The sequence below is a fragment of the Dioscorea cayenensis genome, chromosome 14 (assembly GCF_009730915.1).
Source record: "Dioscorea cayenensis subsp. rotundata cultivar TDr96_F1 chromosome 14, TDr96_F1_v2_PseudoChromosome.rev07_lg8_w22 25.fasta, whole genome shotgun sequence".
NCBI lineage: Eukaryota > Viridiplantae > Streptophyta > Magnoliopsida > Dioscoreales > Dioscoreaceae > Dioscorea > Dioscorea cayenensis.
This window is the reverse complement of record NC_052484.1, coordinates 20,136,179-20,162,983: the sequence shown is the minus strand read 5'-3', so window position 1 is coordinate 20,162,983 and position 26,805 is coordinate 20,136,179. Positions and strand designations below refer to the sequence as shown.

The window sequence follows — 26,805 nt, the reverse complement described above, 5'->3', positions numbered from 1 at the left end:
AAATGTGGATAAATCATAAATTTATTAAATTTTTTATTTTTTTATTAATTAAAAACATTATATATACACACACGTAGATTTTAAATTTAAGAAGATATCGTCATTCAATTCAAATTCAAACTCAAATTTGAAATGCATAACTAAACAGTAACTATATATATTGTGCTTATAAATAAGAATATAATAAAAATGAGATGTACATTAATTTAATTTGAACTATTAGATCGTACCAATAACTTAATAATTTAAACCATGAAAAATGATTTCTACTTAAAAAAAAATCCAACATATGCATTAGTTGTTTCTGCTGTCTTTCTCTTTCCCCTATCACTGTTGTCACTATAGATATTCGATGTATTCTTTGCATATATATATATATAACAGTGAACTGCAAACGTATTCTCTCTCTCTCTCTTTCTATATATATATATATATATATATATACTTAAAAGGATAGAGAAAAATAAATAAAAATAGCAGGGCAAGAGATAACTATTTGTGCGTTAGTGTTTAGGAATGGTTGGAGCTACGCCAATCATTAATATTAATTATTTCTTTTAAACTTTTGAATATCCTTTATATTATAATAAAAAAAATAGGTCTATGTGTATGTATATATTGAAAATTTTCAATTAATTAATATAACTTAGTTCCAAGCTAAGTTTTATTTTATATACGGAGTTTAAATTCAAGATACGAAAAATTTCACAATCGAGCGCCACTGATTTCGCTGTAAAAAATATTGTTGCTGGACATTTAAAATGTCTCAAATTCAAATTCACATAGATACAGTGGTGATGACAAATCTCAGTTATGAATTCAGATTTACAGTACAAATCTCATATCACCAAGTAAAGACATATGGGTTGGGCGTTTAATTCCCAATTCATACCAATACCTCTCACAATATTTGGTTGCATTTGTAAAATAAATAAATAAATCAAGAAAAACACTTTTATTCGTTTTTTTTAATTTGAAACTCTATTTGGAACAAAAAAAAAATGAAATAAAAACAATTTCTCTAGAGTATGAGTGTGTATATATATATATATATAGAGAGAGAGAGAGAGAGAGAGAGAGAGAGAGAGAGAGATGGATATAAATGTTCTTATTAATCATTCAATCATCTAGTGTGGCTCATGAGGCCTCTGCCACCCTCCCGACATCTCGACCGTCCATATCGCATCGTAGAGCGCGGATCTGACGGTTGAGAATCGCACAGGCCCGTGAAAGACGATGGCCCCATTCAGTCAGCTAACGCTTTGGCCACTATTTTCTTGCCACGTGTACAAAACAGTTCAGTGTGCCACGTGGCATTCAAGGAAAATACATCGATAAAAGGACGTGACTTTTTCTTTAAATCGTTAATATTTTATTATTTTTCTCTTTCGTTTGAATTTCGAGAAAATTTCTTTCTTGTTTTTGGAGGTCGAGATGATTAGGGGAAAAAGATGAAGATGAGTGGGATCAGGCAAGTGAATCTCATTCCTTGCAATGGTTTCTATGTGTTATTGTTCATGATTTGTAGTTTATTGTTCATTTTCTACTATTTTGAATGTGAAATTTGCTTCAGATCAAACTAGGGTTTGCTTAGATCCATAAAAGCTTCATATTTACAGAGAAAAGTTGGGTCTTTCTGGGAGATTTGATGCATTTGAATCAATGGTTGCTTAAATTTTGAATCTTGATGCCATTTTTCAAGGCTATGGTATTCTTATGAATGTATTAGTTGAATTTGTGCGAATTAGAAGAAGCTATGGTTGTTGTCTGGCTTGAATTTTGTATATTTGTGTGGATGTTGATAGCTTGGTATGTATAATTTCTGTTGAAGAGGAGTTTTGTGGGAAAGTGGACATTGAAGAAGGATTAGATTGAGGATTAAGTTATTGCTTGGAAGAAGGAGCTAATGATTTGGAAGGAGAAATGGCAGCTGGGGCTGATTTGTCACCTACTTTTACAATGCTAGATGGTGCATATAGAAGCAAGGAGAATGTGTCTTCCATCGAGAGTGAGGATCCTGGTACATTGGAAGGCTTGAAAGAAATGAAGGTCGGAAAGCCCCCTCGACTACTTCCTGTTATTCGGCATTGCGTGAGCACTACCTGGCTGTCACCTGATTTAGTATGTTTTACTAATGGTTGTATGCCATTTAGAATTATGATTATTGTGTTAACTTCTAAGTCATGAATTGATTCGTTAGGAATTTGGCATTCGGAATCCCTCAGGCTTGACTTCTCCGTCTGATGATCAGACGAAGTTCTTACCTGTGTTTCGATCAGGAAGTTACTCTGAGATTGGTCCAAAGCAATGCATGGAAGACGAACACATTCGGATAGATAATCTTATTGATCATGTTGGAGCAGCAGTGAATTTCCCTTCACCGGGCGCTTTCTATGGGGTATGTTGATCATCTACTTCTGACTTAATTGAATTTAAATTTGTGCATCATTTGCTGAGTTGATGCTCATGCATATTAATATGAGGCAATGCTGTATCATCTCATTTGCTGAGTTGATGCTCATGCATCATTTGCTGAGTTGATGCTCATGCATATTAATATGGACATACCTGTTTGGAGCTAAAAGACTTACTAATGATTTTTATGTTTTATGGTTAATATTCCCTACTAAGTGTGTGTTAATTAAGCTGATTGCTGGATGGTGCATTTTTCATTTTTGTGCAGGTATTTGATGGTCATGGTGGCATTGATGCAGCATCTTTTGTGCGAAAGAACATTCTAAAGTTCATAATTGAGGATACACATTTTCCTGCTTCTGTGGAGAAGGCCATAAGAAGTGCATTTGTGAAAATTGATCATGCATTTGCTGATGACTGTCACTTGGACCGCTCTTCTGGCACTACAGCACTCACTGCTCTTATATTTGGAAGGTTAAGACTCAATCTCTATGATTTTCTGGCTTTCAAGTATTCTTGGTCATGATTGATGCCAAGCGTGCTCCAAGCTTCAAAGAACTAGATTGTGTATTAAATCAAGTTCCATGTGTGTCATAGTTAGTTACTGGAGTTCATTTTAACGAAGCAAAATGATTTAATGCTATTTTCAGTAACTATGATGACATCTGTATTTGGCAAGGGTGTACTTTTTGCAATTCTAGGATACCATTGCTAGTTCAAATTGGAGGATCAAAGCCAGATTTCTAATTAGAGAAGAATGATTGACAATCAACCTACACTTTGTGAGAAGAAAATGTTATTATATACCATATTTAGACTGTTGCCTTTTAGGCCAGCCATGTAGTTATTCACTATTGATATTGTGCCAAAATAATACTGATGTTATTTAATGATTGCTACCTTGCTTTTCAATATTTATTGAACATTGAAAATGGTCTATACTTAAAAGTTTGTTTCAAGCCATCATCTTGCACGTTAAATCACTAATTGATTGGCATTTGATATTGTCTCTTTATTTGAATCATGGTTGTTCAAATTCTCAATGTACCACAGGACATCTGTTGAAAGTGTTGACACATAATTACTGCTAGTATCATATTTGATCAAGATCAATATTTATTTTCCTCTGTCTGAATGCTAACCCATGGCTTGTTTTCTATACCAAACCCTATCCACCGACGCAGGACTATGCTTATTGCCAATGCTGGTGATTGCCGAGCTGTATTAGGGAAGCGAGGACGAGCTGTTGAGCTTTCCAGAGACCACAAGCCCAACTGTTACACTGAAAGGCTTCGAATCGAGAAGCTAGGAGGTACAATATTTGATGGATATCTGAATGGCCAACTTTCAGTAGCAAGAGCAATTGGTGACTGGCACATGAAAGGCTCGAAAGGATCTAACTGCCCTCTAAGTGCAGAGCCTGAATTGCAGGACTTGACATTAACAGAAGAAGATGAGTTCCTAATTATGGGTTGTGATGGTCTATGGGATGTGATGAGCAGCCAATGTGCAGTGACATTAGTCCGGAAGGAGCTCATGCTGCACAATGATCCAGAGAGGTGCTCAAAGGAGCTCGTCCAGGAGGCTCTTAATCGAAACTCTTGCGATAATCTGACTGTTGTTGTGATATGCTTCTCAACCGATCCACCTCCACGCATCGATATACCAAAAACCAGAGTGAGGAAGAGTATTTCATTGGAAGGATTGCATCTTCTGAAAGGAGCTTTGGACAGTGATATCTGAATACTTGGCTACTACTGTCTGTGCATAAGCGGGAGGCCGAGTTTTTTTTTTAATAATATTAATAAAGCATGATGGGGGGCCATGGTAATGTGACTTTGTGCGTGTGAGTATGTTTTTGTTTCTTTCCATTTTTGGTCTTGAGGCTGTAGGTTAATCTTGTACATTTGAGATCACATTATTTGTCTTTGTGATGACTGATCCAGTCTTGCTTGGCTCCTCAAGAGTTTTTAACTGTAATTCTACCGGAATTTGCATGCAGTTTTTTTATATATAAGTGATCTCTATTATAATTTGATATTCTTCTGCATTCTTTTAACAGATTGATAATAATCTAACATGATAAGATCATAGGTTTTACTACAATACAGTGAAACTATTGAGAAAAAAAAAAAATCACCATTTTTGTAGTGTTTGTTCAAGCATTTCCATGAATACATTAATTGTCCTACTAAAAGCTGCAGCTGCATCTAAACACTGGTGAAGAGACTGAACAGTAAGGAGGATACCACAGCCAAACTATAATGGTAATATGACAAAATATATATATTTAACAACAAAATTTGGAGGTGATTTGGAATCCCAAACTTGAGTTGGGTCCCAAACAACAAAAATGATAATGAGAAAAATGGCCATAGATTTCCATAAATTCCACCAAGTTATCTCATTTGGTTGTGGAGTAATTATCCAAACCATCTATATCTCAATCAGCAGCATTCCACCCGTTGCCTTTTTATGTTTTTCTGACCATCTTCTTCAATTGGGTTTATTGCTTCATTTTCTTTGTGTCCAGTTTCTTGCTTTCCGAAGGTCCAACCCGGAAAATCAGCCTCGCAGAAGAGGGAGGTTGGGTTCACTTTGTAGAATGCAAGAGGGACCTGCTTTACCCGCCGTCGGATCTGCAAGCATTTCAAGAATGGGAGACTATGAAAACATGGCATCGAGTTTTTTGCGAGATTGGCTACAAATCCTATTAGTCTCCCTTGAGGACTACATACAAATCATAACTCTTTTGCAAGGATCAGGGCAGAGCATTCACTATTTGAATGAAACAAGAAAGATGTCGGCAGTGATTGAAATAGAAGCTTACCTCCTGCTGAAATATTGTAGAATAGGAACCAGAGCTAAAATCTCCAACTGTAACTTCTGTAGTTTTTGCCCTTACTGTCAGATCATTCTCAAGGGAAGCAACAAACCTGATGAAAGGGTTAATACAACCGCTAAGCAAGAGAGAAACAAGAAAAACACCAGCAATACTATGAAAGAGCGAAGGGTCAAACTGAGTAGGTTCACTACCTGGAGACAGCAGGACAGTAATGATGGCGAAGAGTATCAATTTCCCATAAAGAACTTCCTGTGCCAGATGTAATAGCACCCATCAGTTCATCAGATCAGATAATCATGGTTTCAATAAACTATAGAAGTTGTAATCCAGGGAGTAGCAGTTACAGGAGGCATGCTTGAATGATAAGCGGACCGTTTCACAAAGCAACTATTTTAAGAAAAATTTTAAACTCACGCATGGCACCAGACTTTGCAGGATCGGTCTCCTCACTATTGAAAAGATCGACACCTTGAGTGGCATATGAGATGCTTAAATTCTCACTAGGTTCAGTATTATTTAGTGATTCGTCCTTGGTACTTTCATCGTTCACCATCTGCACCATTGGATGTGCAACATAAATAACAAGAACAGAATAAAACTACTACAGAGGTGATTATCAAGAGTTCACAGTCGACAAAAAAAAATGGGGTTGTAATTGATAAAGGTTATATTAGTGAGGTAATGGCATTGTCAAAATGATTAGGCACATGTTAATAATGAAAATACTGCTCATTTTTCATTTTACATGAAACTACACACAATGAAACAAAAAGAAGTTGATTTAATTAAAGAGATTACCCACACTAGGAATAATTGATTAAGCAATACTGAAAAAAAAAATTACCTGATGAACTAAAAAATTAATTGAGGGATGTCTTCGCAGAAGATTGTGAATTATTGCAATAATAATTAGTGCTCCTGATGGTGGCGCTGAAAGAGACAACCTGCTCAATTTCTTTGCAAATGCAGCCGCAAGATATGCTGGAAGATATGCAGATTTTAAGCAAGTATCCAAGAGCTACAACAATGCAAACATAGGTTAATACATTGATTTTTTGCATTCCAAGGACAAAACAAAAATACATCATTTAACAATTCTTATTAGTTAAAATTGTGCAGTTAACTCTATATAATTACATGTTGGTGTTAGCAGGGCCAGATACCACAACTATCTGCCAGGGTGACCTTCAAAATTTTATGCTTGTGACAAACCTAGTTTCTATATCAATCAAGAACCAATGTAAATCACATCACTCCATACAAGTCTCAGTTCCTTGAAACTACTTTATGTAAACAAACTCTAAGGTATGTCATTTGGCTCAATCTGAGTCAATCAAAATCAAATTTTCTTTCAATTAAGAAGTTGTATAAATCAATTGATAATCCCAATACTGAAACAAAATATAGTTGGCAAAAACTGTCAACATATCAATGAATAAAATTCTAATTGCTTGTTTGGGGTTAATGCATTTCCTGTTGCCCACTGGCCACTGCAATAGAAGCAGATGGTCAAGCCTTGTAGAAATTTACTTTTAATTCTAAGAAATGACTTAACTGTTCCATAAAAATACCCAATAAAAAGTCAAAAAGAAACTTACTTGGAAGAACTTTGCCCGATGTTTAGCCATGAAAATAGCTGGTGTCAATAATGCATAAAGCTTTTCATAGAACTTGGGATACTCCAGCCCATGTTGTGTCATAAGAACAAAAAGGCCACTGAGAGCCATGACACTGATAACACCACCAATGTCATATGATCTTGTTAAAAAGTCACTGGAATTTAGTGAAGATTTACAGGTCAGTCTCACAAAAAGCCATGTTCAGATTTAATCAACAAAAGTCACAGAAACTTTAGATGATCTCACCATAATATAGCAGGATTTGCCATATAAGGCATGACATTCTGATGGAGAGTGACAAGAACCTGATTTTTGTAAATAAAAGCAGGCAAACCATACATCAGTAGGTAAGTAGAAAAAAAAAGGCTGTAACTGAAATAAAATATAATTTTAATATGATAAGCAGAGACCTCGCGATATTAAAGATTGTAATCAGATATTAGATATCATAAAACAAGAATTAAACATTAGTCACTGTATTTGGTGTGGTATACAGAAACAACACAACTTACACGGAAATAAGCAACATCACACAAAATATTGAATGCTAGTATTAACCCTGCAGTCTAAGTAGTATGCTCTTATTTCACAGAGAACTTAACCGGAAAAAATATCAAAGGAATACAAAGACCTACTTTCCTAATGCAACACAACATTTAAGTAGTTCTAGATGTTCATGATCCTTCAACAAATGAAATATAAGATGACTATGGGATAAAATATAAAAATAATAAGGCATTCATATGTGTATTAGAACTTTCCAAAACAAGAACATCAACTAGTTACAAGAATCTACAAAAATAACAGGCTGCCATTTATTTCTAAACATCAGAATTATAACAGAGTGAATTCCATTATCTTTCTCAGTGAGATAAACAAAAAAGCATCGATGAGTGGATGGGACAATCCACAATCAAATGAAGACATGACCAGATCTGAATCAAAAAGAAATGTCAAAAAGGAAAAGCAAGATGTGCTATGAAATAATACCTCCTTGTACACATCAAGGGGAAGTGGTAACTTGAGAAAAGATAACCATGCCTTTGTGAATTTCAGCTTGATCTTTTTGGTGAGATGCCCCAACGATGAGGCCTGAACAAGAATAAGAATGTTCAGAAATAGAAGTACACAGAACAATGATCAGTATATAATCAAGTATCAACCCATGCATAAAGGCTAATGCAATTCCTACAATAGTGTTAGTGTGGGTGTGGGTGTGGGTGTGGGCCTTCACATTACATTCCTAACACATAATTCAGCATGATTTCAATAATGCATTATGGGCACAAGATTACAATCACAAAAGAACATGACCATACCACAAATCCTATTTATAACTCATAAATAACAATGAAAGGGCTATGAGTGTTGATATCAGCGTTTATCACACGCCAAGTAAAGTCAGATTGGAAAGGCAGGAAATACAATCCTACACATAACCAAGGATGCACGTCATAACATATTATCCAATAATGCCATTGACTTGATCAAGAGTCAACTCCACCTTAAGCAGCAAGATATCTATATTGTTTGTACCATTAAGAAAATAAAAATAAAATAAACAAACAAATAAAGTAGGCACATTGATGCAGATGTCCTCCATCACACATCAAAGACAGACCAGACAAAGATGAAAGCTTGTAGGACCCTTATGTTGCCAGAAGTAGTGTTCAATAACATGATTCTTAAACAAACATTTGTGAAGCTGAAAATATCACTTGTGTAGAAAGACGGGCCTTGACAGAAGCCAAGTTGACAGCATTTGTCAGTACATATCATGTCTTTCAAGTTAGTTTTGTAAGGCTGATTAGTCATCTATGGATGCTGACTATAAATTTAAAAAAATTATGGTGACTGCTTTGAACTCACTTCCTCATTCGCCTCCTCCAATTTTTGGGAATCTTCAGTTGTCACCAAAACCTTAGAAGATCTTTTTGGCTTCTTAGACGAAAGGCCTGCAACAATTTCACAAAAGGGTAATGAGATGAATTCGTTCATAATCTAAAGGAAAATATATTTTCCATGACTTTATATACAGAATAAACAAGATCCTTCGAACGATAAATCTCTTCTTGGGGAAACCATAAGCATACAGAATTATACTTACCGAATTGACTCCACATAGCATAAGCAGCTTCTGAATCTAAGGGAGGGATGTGAGATAAAATCTTAAATATCACATGAGCTGCAACATCAACTCTGCTCCATGAAAATGCCATGCGAAAAGAATTATTAATTAAAAATAAATGTGGTAAGAAAATTAGATGACAACATCAAGAAAAGCATTGATGTAGGGAAGGGACCAAGAATAATCACAAAAACAAAGCATTAAGGAGACCAATGAGGAAGGGTATGTAATCACAAGTACGAATAAAAATTTGAATACAACTACCGTCCCCTAATAAATTCTGATGATTACCTTGATTGGGACATTTCTCCATTATTTTGCAAGCTCATTCCTCCAGTATCTAACCAAATATCAAACAATTAGAATCATCACCAGCAATTGCACAATTAATATCATGCAGTTAAGCAAGGATCAAATTGATTGAAAAGTGAAAGTATAAAATTCTAGATAAACACAATAAAAATGCCATAGAAGACCAAAACTTTATCGTGGCAAAAATTTACCTGACATACTTGCTGATTCATACCTCTGTGCAATTTTATCAATGCTTGTATAAGTGAAATAACTGCAATAAGAGGCACACAATATATAATTTTAAAAAAAAAAAAGGAATCAAGTTTCATGTGCTTTAAAATTGCTTCACGAATGCAAAAGTTCAACTGGTTTAAAATATTAGCAAACAAGAAAGATCACCAAATGGGGTGAGTAATTGAGTAATTTACACACAGGTCTAGAGATGTTTTTGGAAACTTATAAATTATCTACACCAGTGCAAACAGGCTTTAAAGTTGGACAAGATCAGTATGGTTATCAAAAAGGTAGCTAGATATTGCAACTTTAATGTTAAGACAAAATAGACAGCAACATTTGACCAAGTAATCTATAGTAGTGAACTATAAATATAAAACAAAGATCAAGAAACCTTCTAGTTCTTACCACACATCTATGTACTTGAAGTACTTTGATGCCATCAACTCTAACAAAGAATCAACAGAAGAAGTCGCCTGAATCTGCATTTGACAAAAATAATTTGAAACCAAGCATAGATCAAGATGCAAACCAGAAAACAAACACATACTGCCTACAGCAAAATCATCATTCACTCTGATGCATGTCAGACATAAGGAATAAACCAGCAAAATGCCCTATGTCAAATTGAGAAGAGAAAATATTTCCTGTTATAGATATTGCAAGATAGCTCCTTTTGATTCCAAAAGATACGAAACACTCACGATATTCTGAATAAACCGATGGTAGATAGCTGATTGGAACTTCCCTTCTTTCCCCAGCTTACCAAACTCCATAATTGCATCCAAAGAAACATCCTACAATAAAACCCCATAAAAGCACAAATATAAAAATCCCTCAATTCACACTATCATTGACACCAATTGCAACTGTAGAAACGAAAGCTAATATCTTACTCTCAATGCCTCTATTGACAGGGATGAGACAGTGATCTCAATGAGCGAGTTCACGAATTCATCGAACCGGGAGCGGAGCCACAGCTTGTAAACGGACTCGGCGCCATCAAAATCCTCTCCAGAAGCTAAGGATTTGGAACGTGCAGCGAAAGAAGAAGGTATCTCGGGGATTAGAGGGGTGAAAAAGGACTGGAGAGAGATGAGAGACTCAAGGGCGAGGTCGAGAGGGGAAGAGGGGGAAAGCAAGGAGAGGAGAACCGGGAGGTTGTTGACGTGGGCTCTCGAGGAGAGAAGCTCATTACCTAGGGTTTTCACTTGATCTAGGGTTAGGGTTTCACCCTTTCTCTTCGTCTTCGTCTTCGCCATGAGAGGAAGAAGGGGCGGAGGAGCACCGTTGAGTTTTTGAGGGTTTTATCTGAACGAGTTCCAAACTCGGTGAATTTAGCAACGATTCTTGACCGATTTTGGGTTCGTTTTGCACAAGTACCCCTGCAAAACGTCAAATTTGCATATACAGTGAGAGAATAGGCCTTCAAATTGCACGTGTACACCTCAAAGATATTAAATTGTCGTTAAATTTGGATTTGTGAATTGTGACAGATCTCATTTCATATCATGGTATCTTCTAACCATGGTAATAGTATGGAACATTTACCATGGTTAGTCGGGATGAGGTCTTTGCTGTTTTGCAAGATCTCCCCTCGGGTAAGGCTCCCGGCCCTGATGAGTTTAATGCAGAATTCTATCGTTTCTTTTGGTCAGATATTGGAGACAGTCTCTTTGAGGCAATCTCTTATTTTTTTTTATAATTCTGTGTTGTCGGCTTCTTTGGGCAGAACCTATATCACTCTCATTCTTAAAAAGGATAATCCCAGGTTTGTCTCTGATTATCGTCCCATATCTTTATGCAATGTCTATTTCAAAATTGTGACTAAAATCCTGGCTAATCGGCTTAAAAGTGTCCTTCCTAAGCTCATTAGTCGTGAGCAAGTTGGCTTTGTTTCGGGTAGTTGCTCTTTTGATAATATCATTGTCTTACATGAGATAGTGCATACTTTGGAGAACGATATTAAGAACCCCCCTAGGATGTTAACTAAAATCGATATTGAAAAAGCCTATGATTCGCTTAATTGGAGTGCAATTCTTACCACCTTAGCTAAGATGAAGTTTCCTAACATTTGGATATCTTGGATTGACACTTGTTTAAAATCTAGTTCTTTTTCTCTCCTTATTAATGGTTCCTCTTCGAACTGGTTTTCCTCTTCCCGTGGTGTTCGCCAAGGGGATTCTATTTCCCCATATCTTTTTATCTTAGTGTCTCAAAATTTTTCTTCAATTCTGAACAAGGCTCTTCATTCTGGTTTGATTCCTGGCTTTGACGCAAACCTTTCTTACAACTTTAATCACCTTATGTATGCTGACGACCTTCTTATTATTTCCAGGGCTTCTCGTTTAGCTGCTAGAAATATCAAGATTTGTTTAGAGATTTATGCTCTTCTTACAGGTCAAAAAGCCAATGTTAATAAATCTGCAATATATTTCCCATCTTGGTTCAATTCTAGAGTGCCCAGAAGTATTATTTCTATCATCAACTTTCCTATGGCTTCTTTCCCTCTTACCTATCTTGGCGTTCTCATTTCCCCTAAAAGACTTAAGGTTTCTCTTTTCAAACCTATGGTGGATAAAATTTCTCGTACCTGCTCCAGATGGAAGCATTTTAATCTTTCTTTAGCAGCTAAATCTACTCTTATTAATGCTTCCATTTTAGCTATCCCAGTCTATTATCTCTCGGTCTTTCCTGTTTACCAATCTGTTCTTCATGAAATATCCAAGATTGTTAGAAACTTCTTTTGGCACATGGGTGGCAATGGAAAGGGCATCCATGCGGTCTCTTGGTGTCGGTTAATTGAGGACAAGACTGAGGGGGGGATTGCTATCCGGAACCTTTGTGTTGCTACTCATTCTCTTAAGGCTAAACATGTTTTCAGCTATCTTAACTCCACGGATTCCATTTGGGTTAATATTGCTCACCATAAATACGGGCTGATTAATTTTTGGAGAGATTCTTTGCCTCAGAACTGTTCTTGGTTTTTTAAGGGCCTATGTCGTACGGCAAATGTTATTAATCCGGCTATCACTTCTATTCTTCATGACCCCTGGTGCTTTGAGATTCCTTTAGCTTTTAAACCAACCTTTTTGAAAATGGATCTTGATTTTAATTCTTTTACTTGCTTTGATTTATGTTCTAATGGCAGCTGGGATTTGCATCGTTTGTCTTTACTTTTTAGCTTTCATGCTAGAGATATTCTGCCTTGTCTTGGGCAGAGTATTTCTGAATCAACTAACGTTTGGGTTTGGGCCCATAAAACTTTTTCTGTTATAATTACCTCTAATGTTTATCATGTTTTAAATTGAGGTTGTCTTTTTTCTTCCACCTGGGTGAGTTGGAGGAAAATCTGGAATCTCAAAGTTATGCCTCGCGTTAAATTTTTTATCTGGCTGGTATTTCATGGCCGCATTTCTACATCTGATTTTCTCTATTCTATTAATCTTGGTCCCAGAAGAATGTGCATCTTTTGTAATCTTAACTCTGAAACGTCTGAGCATCTATTCAATCACTGTTATAAATCTCAGTATATCTGGTATACTATCTCTAATCTTATCTCTAAACACATTCAGTTCCCTGATGGTTTTTGATCTGGTGATTGGTTAATTAGTCCTCAATTTTCTGCAAAAACTAAAGCCATTATTGCTCTTGGTGCTTGGTACATTTGGAAGGCAAGATGTGATGCAATCTTTCGTGGCATATCTCCCAATTTCTACCTCATTGCTCACAGAGCTGTTAATCTTGCTTCAAACATTAATATTGCTGGAAATCTATCTTGCAGGAAAAACTTTTCTAACAACTTTTGCAGCTTGGATGGGCCTTTCCTGTTCTCTGCATCGCGCTGGAATCAGGCTTCTCTATCCTGCAGAGGAGGATTCATTTCTTCTAAGTCTAATTTCAATATTTTCTTTGCAGGTAGGCATGTTTCCTTTGCTGATTCCCACCTTGCTGCGGACCTTCAAACTCTTTCTATCGCTTTGCAGCTTGCTGTGGATCGTTCTACCCCCGTGCAAACCATCTTCTTATGAAACTCACCTGTCTTGGATCTACTCCGAACTTCTTCTCCAGTCTGCTCCTGGCATTTTGCTCAATGGATTACTAATATTAATAGCCTCCTCTTAGCTGCTAATTCTCCTTGCATTCGTGTTGTTCCCCAATCTTGGATGGGTGTTGTCTTTAAACTTGTTGTATCTGGAGTTAATCTTCATCAAATATCTCTGTTTCACATTGGCCTTGATCTCCCGCGTTGGGTGATGAAGTTGTTTGCTGATACTGGGTTCTTCTTTTAGATTTTGTTCTATCTGTACTTTCTCTTGTTTGTTGGTTTTTTTCTTCTTTCTTTTGTTGCTTTTCTTTGTAACTTTGCTTTTCTGTTTCAATAAAAGCCCTGGGGCTCTTTCAAAAAAAAAAAAAAAATAGTATGGAACATTTGACTTGAGTGAAATAAATGTAATTTTAATTCTAAAATGATGTGTGATGTTTGATTTCAACTAAAAATAATTAATTTTTTTTAGATATTGTAGTACAGGCGGTGAAAACAAATAAAGTTGGAGGACTAGTTCAATTTAACAAGGAGAAAACTAGAGTTTTTAGCGTCCTGTGTTTAGGTGTGTAAATGAGCCAAGCTAATCGTGAGCTACTCGAGATCGGCTCGGTCAATACTCGAATTCGATTCAATTTTTCACGAGCCGAGCCGAGCTCAAGCTTCTCATTTACGTTATCGAGCCGAGCTTGAGCCCAAACATACTCAGCTCGTGAGGCTCGCAAACCTAAACGAGCTTATATATATAATATTAAATTATTTATATATTAATTACAAAAATATATAATTAAATAACTATATTAAATTACTTACATTATACATATATTATCCTAATTCGAGCTTAAACGAGCCGAGCTCGAGCTACTTGAGATTTTTAGCGAGCTGAGCTCGAGCACAAAAAAAATGGCTAGAACGAGCTCGAGCCGAGCTCGAACCTTCGAATAATGTATTTGAGCTCGAGCCTAGTGATACTCGGCTCGACTCGACTCAGCTCGGCTCATTTATAGCCCTATCTGTGTTGATAGTGCCAATGACTTCAGAAAATTATTGTTCACTTAGACCTAATACAATAAACCAACTTGGTGTCTTAGGAAATTTGCCACCTTATTTATTGATTTATAAAGATATATATAATGTAGTCATTATCATAATAGTGAAGCTGTAATATATTTGGCTCTTATGCAAAAGATTCAAGGTTTAATTCTCCCACACTATATAGTCGAAGTGAAGTGATAAAAAATATATCGGTGGTGGTTTGTTAATATTGTAATATATATATACATGATGTATATTTACTAGTAAAAATTCATTATTATTTTTATTTTGGAATTATGAAAGTATTATGTAAATATATCGTTGGGTAAGATGCACCTGCGCCTAAAAAAAATACGAAAATACCATTTAAACCCCACAAGCATGCACATTAAATTTGGTAAAAAGAAGAAGGGGATGAAAGTGTAAATTTTCCCTATAGTTTTATCTTTTAAATATTTAAATATTAAAAAATACCAATGCATGTAATATTGGCTGAGTGGATTTTATGTTTTTCTTTTTTAAAATTGTAAAAGATAATCCTCATCTATAATTTGATTATTCAATTTATACCTAGATTAAATTATTTATTTTTAATATTAAAAATAAAAAAATTTATAAACTATAAACACTTTTAAATATGAATTTGCTTGACACCACATAGAATAGAATTTATTATAGTAATTTATTTCTCTTCTAAACGATTGACAGCTTACCTCCTTTTTTATAACTATGATTGAGAGATCTTACTTGTCAAATTTATTAAGAGACAATGGTATTTCTTCATGAATTATGATTTTTTTTTAATGTAAAATAGTGTTGGAATAAACCCTAATTTGATTGGATCTTAAAACCCTAGTTCTAACTGGACTCGTAGAAGATCCTACTTAATGGAATCAAAGAGTTCCTTATTTCTGATAAGAATAATTTTTATTTATATATATAAATCTAAAGAGAGTGAAACCTAACGTATAGTGCAGCATACACAACAATGGACCCTAATGTTATTTTCAGCACAGCAGCAATCTTTGGTTGTTCTGTTGTTCTTCTCTTTTGGAGCAGAAAACAAGGTGTTATCCAAAACCCTTTTAATCACCTTATTATTCTTCACCTTTTTATTCACCCTTTTATTTTTTTTAATTAGTAATACTTGTAAATTACCAACTATTGGATAACCCAAATGTCTTTTCGAATCTTCCCCTATTGTATTATTTTAGTATTGTTTATACAATGTACACCAAATCACTGTTCATCAAGTCCTTGTGTGGGTCCCACGTCCTCTGTGTGTGAATCAGTGTTTTTGTATAAAATATGATTATGTGAAGATTTATTTTTATTACCATATATTCTATGCAGATAATTATAGTGATTGAAAATCAAATAAATTGGGGTATTTCTTAGGATAGAATAATTTAATATTATTTTCTACTTTATTAAAGTAACTAATTTGTATACATATACACATTAGTAAATCAATGAAAATAATCTTATTCCTGCAACTCTTCCAGTTTCACTCCTCCATTGTTGCATGGCCCCCAAGAGATCCATAAGCGAGCCTATTGGCCAAAAAACTAAAAGTAATGCTTTGTAAATCAGTTGATATGTCTTCATATATACTAGGGTTTAATTTCTTAATGGATATTGTAAAATTTGTGAGCATATGCATATTTCTATGGAAACCCTAGTGTTTTCTTTTTAATGTTTGACTGCATGATTGTGTAGTTTGTGTGAACTATTGAATTGATCATGATAATTATTGGACTTATTGTGATTTATTCTATCTGTATCAATTTTGTGAATTTGATTCTGAGTAGAAACGGACCTATGAGCTTTAATGTCTATACATATATTTGATCATTATCTTTGTTGAAGTTTTTGTGATTTATTCTGTATAAATTTCTTGAGTTTGAACTGAAATCCAAGTTTTCTTTCCATTGAATTAGAGTTTCTGAGTACAAGTGAAACTATGAGTTTCGACATCTATGTATAAAAAATATTTAATCGATCATTGATATTGTTGAATTGTTTATGATAAGCTGTTCTGTTTAAATGTCATGAGTTTGAATTAGAATTCTATTTATTGAATTATGAACTATATATATATATATATATATATTTTTCTTCATGAATTGCCAGATTTGATTATGATTTTAAACAAAACTATGAGTTTTGTATGAAGAGTTTAGCTTCACTCTTGTGATGCATTGCCTGCAATTTTGTTTGTTCATGCAGCTGATGAACGTAAAAGGGCCCGAGCACGTAATAAGAACAATCACAACAATACAAACACTTCGACATCTCTCGCCTCTAATCATACTCAACAGGTACAAACTTCGACAAGCTTATACCATAAAATATACACATATATATTTGGAAATACTAACAGTAATATTGCTTGATCAGATGAATCACAGGAATGAAGTGAATTACAATTATAATGATGAAGTGAATTACAATTATAATGATCTCAATTTTCCTCAAGACAATGGAACAGAAACTGGTAGCAATTACAATTCAACACTGAATGCTTTGTCAGACCCTGAGGTACAGATTCTTGAAAAACTTATGCAATGAAACAAAGTAACTACTTTTATTACTACTCATAAATACGAAACTAGACTTCGAATACTCGGCTGAACATAATATTAATTGTTCAATCAGATGAATCTTCAGCATGATACAGTCCATCACTATCCCAGTTCTCCTCAATACAATGAGGCGGAACTTGATGACGATTTCGACCCAGCAATGTATTCTTGGTCAGACACTGAGGTACAAATTCTTTCTAAACTTATGCAATGAAACAAAATAGCTACACATAGAATAATATTCAGCCAGTTTATTACTATTATTATTATTTCATTTTGTGCCGGTGTTTCTAAGAAAAGGCTATTATCGACTGGTGTTTTAATGAAAAGGTTGGGGAATCAGGCTCGTCGAGGCCTGAAAAGGAGGTAGAATGCAGCATTTGCATCGATGACGTTCCTGAAAATGAGATGTTTGACATAGAGGGATGTGCTCATAGATTTTGCAGAAATTGTGTGAGAAAGCACATTATGGAAAGATTGGAACGAGGTGCAGTGAAAATATCATGTCTTGAATGCGAAGTTGGGTTTTTGTTGCCCGAAAAATGCCGGAGAATCCTGCCCACAGACATTTATACAAAGTGGGGACTTAAGTTATGCGAAAATATGGTATCGGATACTGAAAAGTACTATTGCCCGTTTAAGAATTGCTCGGCTCTGTTGATCAATGACGGCGAGGGAATTACACAGACTGAGTGTCCGTATTGCCATCGAATGTTTTGTGCTCGATGCAAAGTTGCCTGGCATGTTGGTTTTGACTGCAGAGAATATCAGAGACTTGGCAAGGATGAGAGGCAGAGTGAGGATCTTTTGTTGATGAAAATGGCGAAAGATAACGAATGGGCAAGGTGCCCGAAGTGCCATATTTTTGTCGAAAAGATCGATGGTTGCAAGTACATTTCATGCAGGTAATGTCTATGTTTTTTTTTTTTCTGCTTAACCATTGAACTAAAGAAATCGAATTCAGTCAATTGAAGTTATCTTAAGTAACCTGCATTTGTAGTTTGCTTTATGGTGCATTATCAATACTTTTTCACCTAAGAGTAAGAAGCTAGATTCCAAATAGAGTTGAACTTTGTTGCTTGTTTTTGTGTGTGTGTGTGTGTGTGTGTGTGTGTGTGTGTTTTTTTAAATGATTAGAGTTTAGTTACATGATATTTGGGTTTGTTCTGCAGGTGTGGCTTTGGATTTTGCTATCGTTGTGGAACTGAGATGGATAAAGTTACTCATTACTGCGAGAAATGCAAAAGCTAATTTTTTTTTTTTTCTTTTTGAATATATTTTTTTGAATATATTTTTGTAAGTTTTGGCTTCCAAAATGAATTGCAAGCACATCAAACAGAAGGTAGAGAAGCTGCCTTTTTAACATTGCTCAACCATTCTTTTCTTTCTTAATTAGTTTCTTCTCTTATAGTTTAATGGACAGTCTTTTTTGTTTTTCAAAGACCAATAATTTAGTTTTAGTGTCAGAGCGAAGTGTTATTTTTCAGGTCTCTTGAGAAACAATGGTTTCATCTTCCGATGGTTGCAAGACGAAAGGAATTTTCATAGAAGGTTTGTACGCTATCCTATCTAGTGTACTTATGTATCTGTTTGTCCTTTTGACAACATTTTCATAAAAAATCGTTGATTCATCACGTGATATGTATGTGTGTGCATAGAACTCCCCAGATGTTAAAAAAGAAGAGAGAAAAAGTGAATGAGAAAGACAGAGAGATGGAATAATAACAATACCTTAAACATTAGCCATTTGTTGTTAGAGGCCCATGTATATTTGACCCATCTTTGATTTCAAAACATTCTTATTTAGTTTAGTACCACATTACCTATTTGCAAGGTTTTTTACCCACTTTATATATGCCATTATTCATTTGAACTCGTGTAGGTGCATGATGTGGACACGAATGAGTTTTAAGGTCAGTGCATCTACACACCTCAGCTGTGTTCTTTGTTTGGTTTTCATAGCTACTAAATAGTTCATTTGAACAATTCAAATCAAAATAAAATCTCCCAGATGTTTTTTACCCTGGCCTTATGGTATTAGAATAGAATACTTGACTAGATGGCTGTTTAAGGGTATTTGGAAAAATAAAATTGCTTTGGGATCGTTGTGATAATTTTTTAAAAACTTAAACTAAAAAATAAAAATTGATTATGTTTTTTATATAATCTTATAAAAATAAAAATTATTTTAATAAACAAGGATTTGGTCCATATAATAGAGATTTGTTTCAATTAAATAAATAATTTCAAATTTAAATTTTTATATATAAAAAAACACTCGCTGGGAGAAGTTTACTGACAAAATTCCTAATACCTCGTCCACATGAGAAGTAATAGCTAAAAAAACAGAAGAAAAAAAATTGCATAACATGATTTTTGAAATTATATAACTAAATAAAAGCATCTTCATATGCAATAGTATATGATTATAGATACTCGGTGTAAAGTTAGTTACACCCACCAAAAATGAAGAAAATTTTAAAATAAATATTTTTAAAATACAGAGAATAGAATAGGCAGTTTCGGAAAAATACATTCAATCCTTAATTTTGAGAAAAAGCTTATAATGGACATTAACAATTCCACCCTTACACAAATCACTCACATTAGTTTTTTTTATATAAATTAGATAAATATTGAAAATAAACTCATTTTACTTTATTTTGTTATCGTTATTTTGATAATATACACAAGCCACCGGAGCAAATTCATATTATAAATTAAAAATTTTAAAATACAAAATTTTCTACATAAAAATTAAAGAAAAGTTTATAATGGTTTGTGGTCAGTCGGTCAATCCTTTTTTTTGAAAAAAAAAGAAAAGGAGAAATTTATAGTGGAATTTCCCAATTCTTACATTCAAATTTTAAAAGTTAAAACTATATTTTATTTAAATTTTAATTACATTTTAAAACTGTTTAATAATCCTAAAAAATATCGATTTTTTTTTAATAAAAATGGATAAATCATCATCTATTAAAAAAGAAATAACAAGTACAACGACATAAAAACACAAGTTAGATGGTCATCACTAGAGGTGATACCCATCTAATAATATTAAAAAAAAAAATCAAACTTTTTTTTAAAAATATCAAAAACCATATCTTATTTAAAAATTAATTCCAAAAATAATAGATATAAAATCATCATTCTTGTTAAAATTGGAATAGTGGATATCTTGCTACCTTTTGTTATAAATATCACCGTCTTGGCAACTATTCTATGAAAGACGTGGTCATTGATTGTGGCCATTGGTATTATAATCCAAGCCAAAAATTAAGAACAAGAAGATACACACAACAATGAATGTTGTTGGTCTTATTGCAAAATCAATAGTTTTAGCGGATGGCGCTTTTTTCCTTTGAGAAATAGGCCAAGTATCCATTCAAATTTCCCAATATTCTTTATTATAATTATTAAATATTACAATTGTCAAACTTTGTGTTTAGAGGTTTTATTTTATTTTATTTCTAATTTTTAATGCTTGTAATTCAGTTTACATGCCTAAGAAATTTTAGTTTTTTTTAATGGATTTTGCTAAATTTGTTATTGTTGAATTCATTGTGATTTTTGTTTACAACAATCTTTAAATCTATTGTTATTAACAAGATACAACCAAGAACATGGAGATCAATGAATTTATTCTGATTTGGTCTATGTAGAAGTGCACATAATATATGTATATATATACATACATTTTGATGATAAAACATCAAACCGCCGAAGTTCATAAAATATCAGTAATTGGGTACAGTACAAATTAGAGAAAGAGACACAGATCAATGAGTTTATTAGTTTGGAATTTAAGTTTAGTAAGGTTGTTGTAAATTTAACAGGGATAGGATTCAAGGATTCAGATTATTTGAATAACAATTTACTGTTCAAATTAAAATATTGTGTTTCTTATGCTATTGTTTTAATTGTCCGACTTATACATACTCATTTGGTAGGTACAAATCCTCTTTCATAATCAGAACTGTTTTTTGATACCACTATGTCGGATTAATTTTAAACCATTAATCATGAAAGTCATTTGAGACAAGTAAACAACTTTTGTGGTTTAACCATTGCTTCTTACACTTTTATATACAATCAAAGTTTTATTTATTTTTTCTTTTTTTAATGAATTTCGATTTACGAGTTTGTTGTTATAAAAAAGTTACAAACAACTCTCTCCACTATATAGGTTTTTTTAATAAAATATTTTTATTTTTAATAGTTTTTTTTAAGTTAAAAATCCCACTAATTTTTTAATATTTAATTTTTTAAAAAAAAATAAAAAACGCATTAGTTTTGTATATTAAACTTTTATTTTTTAAAAAAACTATAGTAATTTTTTAAATTTTAAAAAATAACAATGAATACCTTATAATTTACATTATTTTTTTTATAAATTATTTGTCACAAAAACATTATAATATTTTATTATTTATTAATGAACCTGAATTCATAATAAAATCATATAAAAAACCAATCAATCACAACATTATGATTTATGTCACAATAAAAATTACAATCGTCAAAATTGTTAGAATTGATTTAAATTATATGTAATAATATAACTTAAATCCTATTGAACTACTTTAAAATATATGTAATTATTTTAATTCACTCAAAAACTCAAATAAATTTAGTTTAATTGTGAAGTTAAAAGTTTGTGAAAATAACTTTTACATGTTATTTTTAAATATTTAATATTTTGTTATTATAAAAAAAATATTTAAATTATTAACAATCAATTTACAAATATTCATTTAAATGAAAATGGAGGAAAAGGAAGGAAGTGACCTATCTTTCATAACGTTATATGTTACAAATAACACTTCTCCACTTTTAACTGAAGTAAATTTTAAATTAAATTAATTTATTTTTTATAATGAAATGAAAAACAGTGAATCAATTTAAGTATAATACCTAATTGCTCCCTCTATTTTTCTCTCTTTTGATCACTCTACTCTAAAATTTTCCCAATTAGTCCATTTATTTTTAAAAATATGCCATTTAATTAAAAATACTCTTAACCAGTTCTTATACTTTTAAAAATTTACCTAAATTGACTCATTTTTCAAAAATAAATGGACTAAGAAGCATTTATGACTAGAGAGAAAAATTACAAAAACTATTTCGGTGAATATGCCATCAATTTATAAAAACTAACTCTTTTTTTTTCATTTTTAAAATCTTTTTAATTTCATAAAATTTCATCCACACCTAAATTTCTCAGTTCCATTCCCACTTTCTAACGAATAAACACAAAATTTCTAAAAAATGATATCACTTCTACCCACTTGAAGGAAAATGACACTCCTTCTCCCCTTTCCTTCACTCTGGAATTTCCCAGTGTAATAAACACCTCTGGTTAAAGCAAAAATTACTCCATCAATTCTTTTTTTATATGCTCATTTTTATTTGTTATCTTTTAACATCCAAAAACTATTTATTATTATTTTTTCTAAATTATCCAAAGAAAAAATGCATAATAAACATGAGAAAAAAACAAATTATAAAATAATTAATAAAATTTATAAAAACTTTAATGTAAAACCTTTTTTAATTTAAAAACTGCTCGGACCCTATGTGGGCTCCTTTCTTTCCACCCGGCCTTTAATTGGGATTGACCGGTTGAAAAGCATGGATCACAAATCAAAAATTTATATTTCGGATGATTGCGGGTTCATAACCTCCATTAGGGGGCAAGCCCCCATATTAATTACCCCGAGACGATGTCATGGGAACCTCCGATTAAGAAACAAGTGTGAATGAGAAGTAACTAAATAAACATGATAATTTTTTTATATTTAATTTCAAAGATGCATGCGAATACATGATCGTGAGACAAGAATACAAAAGAAAGAGCTATTCTCTAAAAAGAGCTTAACAAGAGATTTTTAGAAAGAGCTATTTTTATCATGCTCTTCAAAAATTTATTTTTTAGCTGGCGCTCTTAGCTCCTATACTGAAAGTGTGTCAGAAGATCCTTTTAGCTTTGTGGATGTAGCTCTCCTCAATTTCTTTTTTTTTATGTGGGTTTGTGTCTTCAAACATAGCTTAGTCCAAGCTGCAGCCACTCTACATTCTACGAGTTGCCCTACTTGGCCACTTTTTGCTTCCTTTATCGGCGAAGACCTTGGCTCTTGGCGCTTATAAAATCTCCAGCTCCTTGACTTGTGAAACTCCTCAAGTTTTTTTGGCTTTTAGTACCTTAAAAACTCGGAGTTGCATTTGTCGCTTTACAGTGATGCATTTAGGTCTTAACTCTTGATGCTTTTTGAGCCTTGACCATTTGATAAGTCGTGACCTTTAACATGGTTAGGTCATTAACTTAATAATTTTGACTTAATTTTAAAATGGACCTCATACTCATCTTTTTTTTTTTGAAAGAGACCTCATAATGAGCTTAGGGAAAAAAATCTTTTGCTAACTCGACTTTTTCAATGAATGTTGACGAGAAACATTTTTTTTTTTTGTGAAAATTTTCATTCCTTTTTTTATCCATCATCATTTTTTCTCTCTATGAAATCTTCATTTTTTTACTCTTCCTTTCGTTTCAAGAAAAGATTTTTTTTTTTTTGTACTTTTTCATTGCATCTCTTTTTCACTCCAACGGGTGTCGAAAGGACCTCCAAGTGAGCTTCAAGAAATCTTTGTCAACTTTTTTTATAAGTGTTGATGAGAGATATTTTTTGTGAACTTTTCATTTTTATCACTTCAAGGAATTTTTTTATTCTTATTTTTCATTTTTACTTTTTTACTCCAATGAGTGTCAAAAGACCTCAAAGTGAGACTGAAGAAATGGTTTGATTTTTTTAATGAAAAAAATTTCTCCTTACCCCAAGAGTGTCAAGACTTCAGGTGGAATTAGAGAAAATTATGAAAAAAATTTCGTTACTCCCTAGAAAGTCGAGACTTCAGGTGGAATTAGAGAAATTTATGAAAAAAATTTCTTGTTACCCCCTAGGAGTCAAGACTTCAGGTGGAATGAGAAATTTCATGAAAAATTTCTCGTTACCCCCAAGAAAAGCTCAAAGCTCGTGGTGGAATTAGGGAAAAATATGAAAAATTTTCTCAGATTACCCCAAGAAAGCCAAAGCTCAAGGTGGAATTAGAGAAAATTTTATGAATAGTCTCGTTACCCCAAGAAATCCAAAGCTAATGGTGGAATTAGAGAAAATATGAAAATTTTTTAGTTACTCCCAAGAAAAGCCAAAGCTCAGGTGGAATTAGGAATATTTTATGAAAAATCTTTCGTTACCCCCAAAAGCAAAGCTCGAGGTGGAATTAGAGAAAATTTTTATGAAATAGTCTCATTCTCCCGAAAATCCCGAAAAGCTCAATGGTGGAATTAGAGAAAATATGAAAATTTTTCACATCCCCAAGAAAAGTCTAAAAGTTCTCACAGAAATCAGAGAAAAATTTTCATGAAAAGTCTCTCAGCTCAAGAAAAGCCAAAGTCTCATAGGAATTTCAGAGAATTAGAAAAATTTTTATGAAAAGTCTCAGTTACTCCCAAGAAAGTCAAGGTGGAATTAGAGAAATTTCATTAGGATTTTTCTAGAGGAAGCTCTCGAAGAAAAAAAATACCAAAAATACCCCCCACTCAAATTCATCCTTTACTTTTTTTCTCATTTTTACTCTCTTTTTTTAACCCATCCTTTCATTTTTCCCATATTTTTCCTTTCTTCTCTCATTTTTACTCACTCTTCCATTTTTTTCCATATTTTTTTCCTTCATTCATTTTTTTACCTCTTTTTTTTTACTCCTTCATATATTTTTTTTATACTCATCCTTTCATTTTTCCTTTCTCTCTTTTTTTAACCCTTCCATTTTTTCCCATATTTTTCCTTTTCTTCTCTCATTTTTACTCACTCCTTCCATTTTTTTCCATATTCTTCCTTCTCTCTTTTTCAAATTCACCCTTCCATTTTTTCCATATTTTTTTGTCTTCTCTCTTTTTAACTCATCCTTCTTTCATTTTTCCATCTTTCTTTTTTTTACTCACCCTTCATATATTTGTTTTTTTTTTATCATTTTTTCTCTCAGCCTCTTTTTTTACCAGAAATGCCCCCTCACCAATAAACTTCTCCTCCATATATCTTTTTTTTAAAAGAAAATATCATCATTCTAAAAAAAAATCAAATGTGGGGACATAGCAAAATAAGACAAAGGGCCTAAACTAATTTTGAAAGGAGCATGCTTGGAGTTTCTAACCATGATAATAATAATAATAAAAAAACTTTGCAAGGAAATAAGTAAAAACTATGGAGAAGATAAAACTAGGGAGAACCACATGCAAGCTACTGCCAACTAAGACTACAGTTGCTCTCAGATCTAAATGTACTCTTTAAAAACAACATTGACTGCAGTTCTCTGTCCTCGATTCTGGCATGCTAATCTTCAATCTTTTAGACAAGGCTATCAGCACGGGACCGGGATCATGGCTTAACCGATGGTTCATTCTCTTTCATTCTCTTGTAGGGGCATAGAAACAGAAACACCCTGGCTCAGATGGCCCGGGAGGAGGAGTTCATCTTATTTCCAGAAGCCTGAGAATTTGGATCACCGTGGGGGACAAAGATTAGAACTGGAATTGGGGTAGGAGATGACGGCCTTAACACAGAGTTCGTCGTTCTCTGGATTCCACAAGGCCGTAAAACCATCACCGATTGACGACGGCTTCAACCACAGGCTCAGCGAGAGAGGAAGAGAGAGAGAGAGAGAGAGAGAGAGAAGTTCATGCTCATTCATGTGCAGGCATTTACTTCTCTTTTAAAATGCATAGGGCATGAACGTGCATTGTTTCTTTTTATTATTCTTTTTTTTTCTGCTAAAAAAAAAACAGAATGCATGCAAGGATGAACATGCATGAGTTCCTTTTTTTTTAAATGCATGCATGAATCATATGTACGTACACATAGTTTTTTTAAAAAAAAGTGCAGGCAAGGATTATGTACACATGCATATTTTTTTTATTAATCCATGCAAAGGATTATATATAATAACAAGATTGAAAACATGGTACCTCTTCTTTCCCTGTCCACTTGTTAAATTCTCTTTGTTTTTTTTTCTTCCTTCTCCTCCTCTTCTTCTTCCCTTCTTTGTCTCTCGTCTCCTCTTGTTCTGTCTCTCCTCTCTTTCTTTTCTTCACTTTCTCCTTCCTTCTCACTTGTCTTTTTTTTAAATTCTCCTCCCTTTTTCTTCCTGCTCATCTCTCTTTCTTCTGCCTCCTCGAAAAATCCTCAACACCCCGAAGAATATTCAACTCCCGGGAGAGATTTTTTTAATTTTTGAATTCAAAAATTCCCATCCCTATCCATAATCTCTCTTCTTTTATTTATTTATTTATTTATTTATTTATTTTTATTTTTTTTGAATTTCCCTCCCCTTTTTTATTATTATTCACATATATATATATTTTTAAATATATATATATATATATATTTTTGAAATTTCAAACGAATATAGATATATATATATATATGCATATATATCTTCAAATATATTTAATTTCAAACGAACGAATATATATATATATATATATATGCATATATATCTTCAAATATATAAATATATATATATATATATATATTCTCTTTCCTCTTCTTTAT

The 26,805-nt window shown here is 33.1% G+C and overlaps 3 protein-coding genes across 5 annotated transcripts; 2 read left to right on the top strand and 1 right to left on the bottom strand.

Moving 5' to 3' along the window:
* Positions 1–1,419: 1,419 nt before the first annotated feature.
* Positions 1,420–4,372, top strand: LOC120275501 (probable protein phosphatase 2C 47). Of its 3 annotated transcripts, XM_039282106.1 has the most exons (5): positions 1,420–1,471; positions 1,967–2,121; positions 2,201–2,398; positions 2,684–2,889; positions 3,600–4,372. In XM_039282106.1, the coding sequence occupies exons 2-5, from the start codon at positions 2,044–2,046 to the stop codon at positions 4,156–4,158; spliced, it is 1,041 nt and encodes a 346-aa protein (XP_039138040.1). In that variant the 5' UTR covers positions 1,420–1,471; positions 1,967–2,043; the 3' UTR covers positions 4,159–4,372. The 3 variants fall into 3 exon arrangements, with proteins under 3 accessions (XP_039138040.1, XP_039138039.1, XP_039138038.1); XM_039282105.1 differs by lacking the exon at positions 1,420–1,471 and having other exon boundaries at positions 1,478–2,091; XM_039282104.1 differs by lacking the exon at positions 1,420–1,471 and having other exon boundaries at positions 1,478–2,121.
* A 280-nt stretch (positions 4,373–4,652) lies between these two features.
* LOC120275500 (protein NUCLEOLAR COMPLEX ASSOCIATED 4) lies at positions 4,653–10,830 on the bottom strand. Its single transcript, XM_039282103.1, has 15 exons — positions 10,432–10,830; positions 10,240–10,332; positions 9,944–10,017; positions 9,511–9,572; positions 9,299–9,347; positions 8,987–9,078; positions 8,749–8,834; positions 7,870–7,971; positions 7,126–7,184; positions 6,859–7,033; positions 6,105–6,278; positions 5,675–5,813; positions 5,452–5,509; positions 5,246–5,351; positions 4,653–5,054 (listed from the first exon to the last, which is right to left on the bottom strand). Exons 1-15 carry the CDS (start codon positions 10,795–10,797, stop codon positions 4,863–4,865), a joined length of 1,827 nt encoding a protein of 608 aa, XP_039138037.1. The 5' UTR covers positions 10,798–10,830; the 3' UTR covers positions 4,653–4,862.
* A 4,773-nt stretch (positions 10,831–15,603) lies between these two features.
* Positions 15,604–18,451, top strand: LOC120276245 (E3 ubiquitin-protein ligase RNF144A-like). The gene is made up of 6 exons (XM_039282967.1): positions 15,604–15,682; positions 16,845–16,936; positions 17,016–17,156; positions 17,274–17,384; positions 17,531–18,105; positions 18,373–18,451. The coding sequence occupies exons 1-6, from the start codon at positions 15,604–15,606 to the stop codon at positions 18,449–18,451; spliced, it is 1,077 nt and encodes a 358-aa protein (XP_039138901.1).
* The last annotated feature ends 8,354 nt before the right edge of the window (positions 18,452–26,805 follow it).

Excerpts from the sequence above, each read along its gene's own strand:
- LOC120275500 (XM_039282103.1), bottom strand. The coding sequence starts at position 10,797 with ATGGCGAAGACGAAGACGAAGAGAAAGGGTGAAACCCTAACCCTAGAT. Across the intron at positions 8,835-8,986 it reads TGCTATGTGGAGTCAATTCG|GCCTTTCGTCTAAGAAGCCA; the intron begins GTAAGTATAATT and ends AAATTGTTGCAG. Across the intron at positions 5,814-6,104 it reads TTAATTTTTTAGTTCATCAG|ATGGTGAACGATGAAAGTAC; the intron begins GTAATTTTTTTT and ends CCAATGGTGCAG.
- LOC120276245 (XM_039282967.1), top strand. The coding sequence starts at position 15,604 with ATGGACCCTAATGTTATTTTCAGCACAGCAGCAATCTTTGGTTGTTCT. Across the intron at positions 15,683-16,844 it reads CTTTTGGAGCAGAAAACAAG|CTGATGAACGTAAAAGGGCC; the intron begins GTGTTATCCAAA and ends TTGTTCATGCAG. Across the intron at positions 17,157-17,273 it reads ATGCTTTGTCAGACCCTGAG|ATGAATCTTCAGCATGATAC; the intron begins GTACAGATTCTT and ends TTGTTCAATCAG.
- LOC120275501 (XM_039282104.1), top strand. The coding sequence starts at position 1,924 with ATGGCAGCTGGGGCTGATTTGTCACCTACTTTTACAATGCTAGATGGT. Across the intron at positions 2,399-2,683 it reads CACCGGGCGCTTTCTATGGG|GTATTTGATGGTCATGGTGG; the intron begins GTATGTTGATCA and ends ATTTTTGTGCAG. Across the intron at positions 2,890-3,599 it reads ACTGCTCTTATATTTGGAAG|GACTATGCTTATTGCCAATG; the intron begins GTTAAGACTCAA and ends CCACCGACGCAG.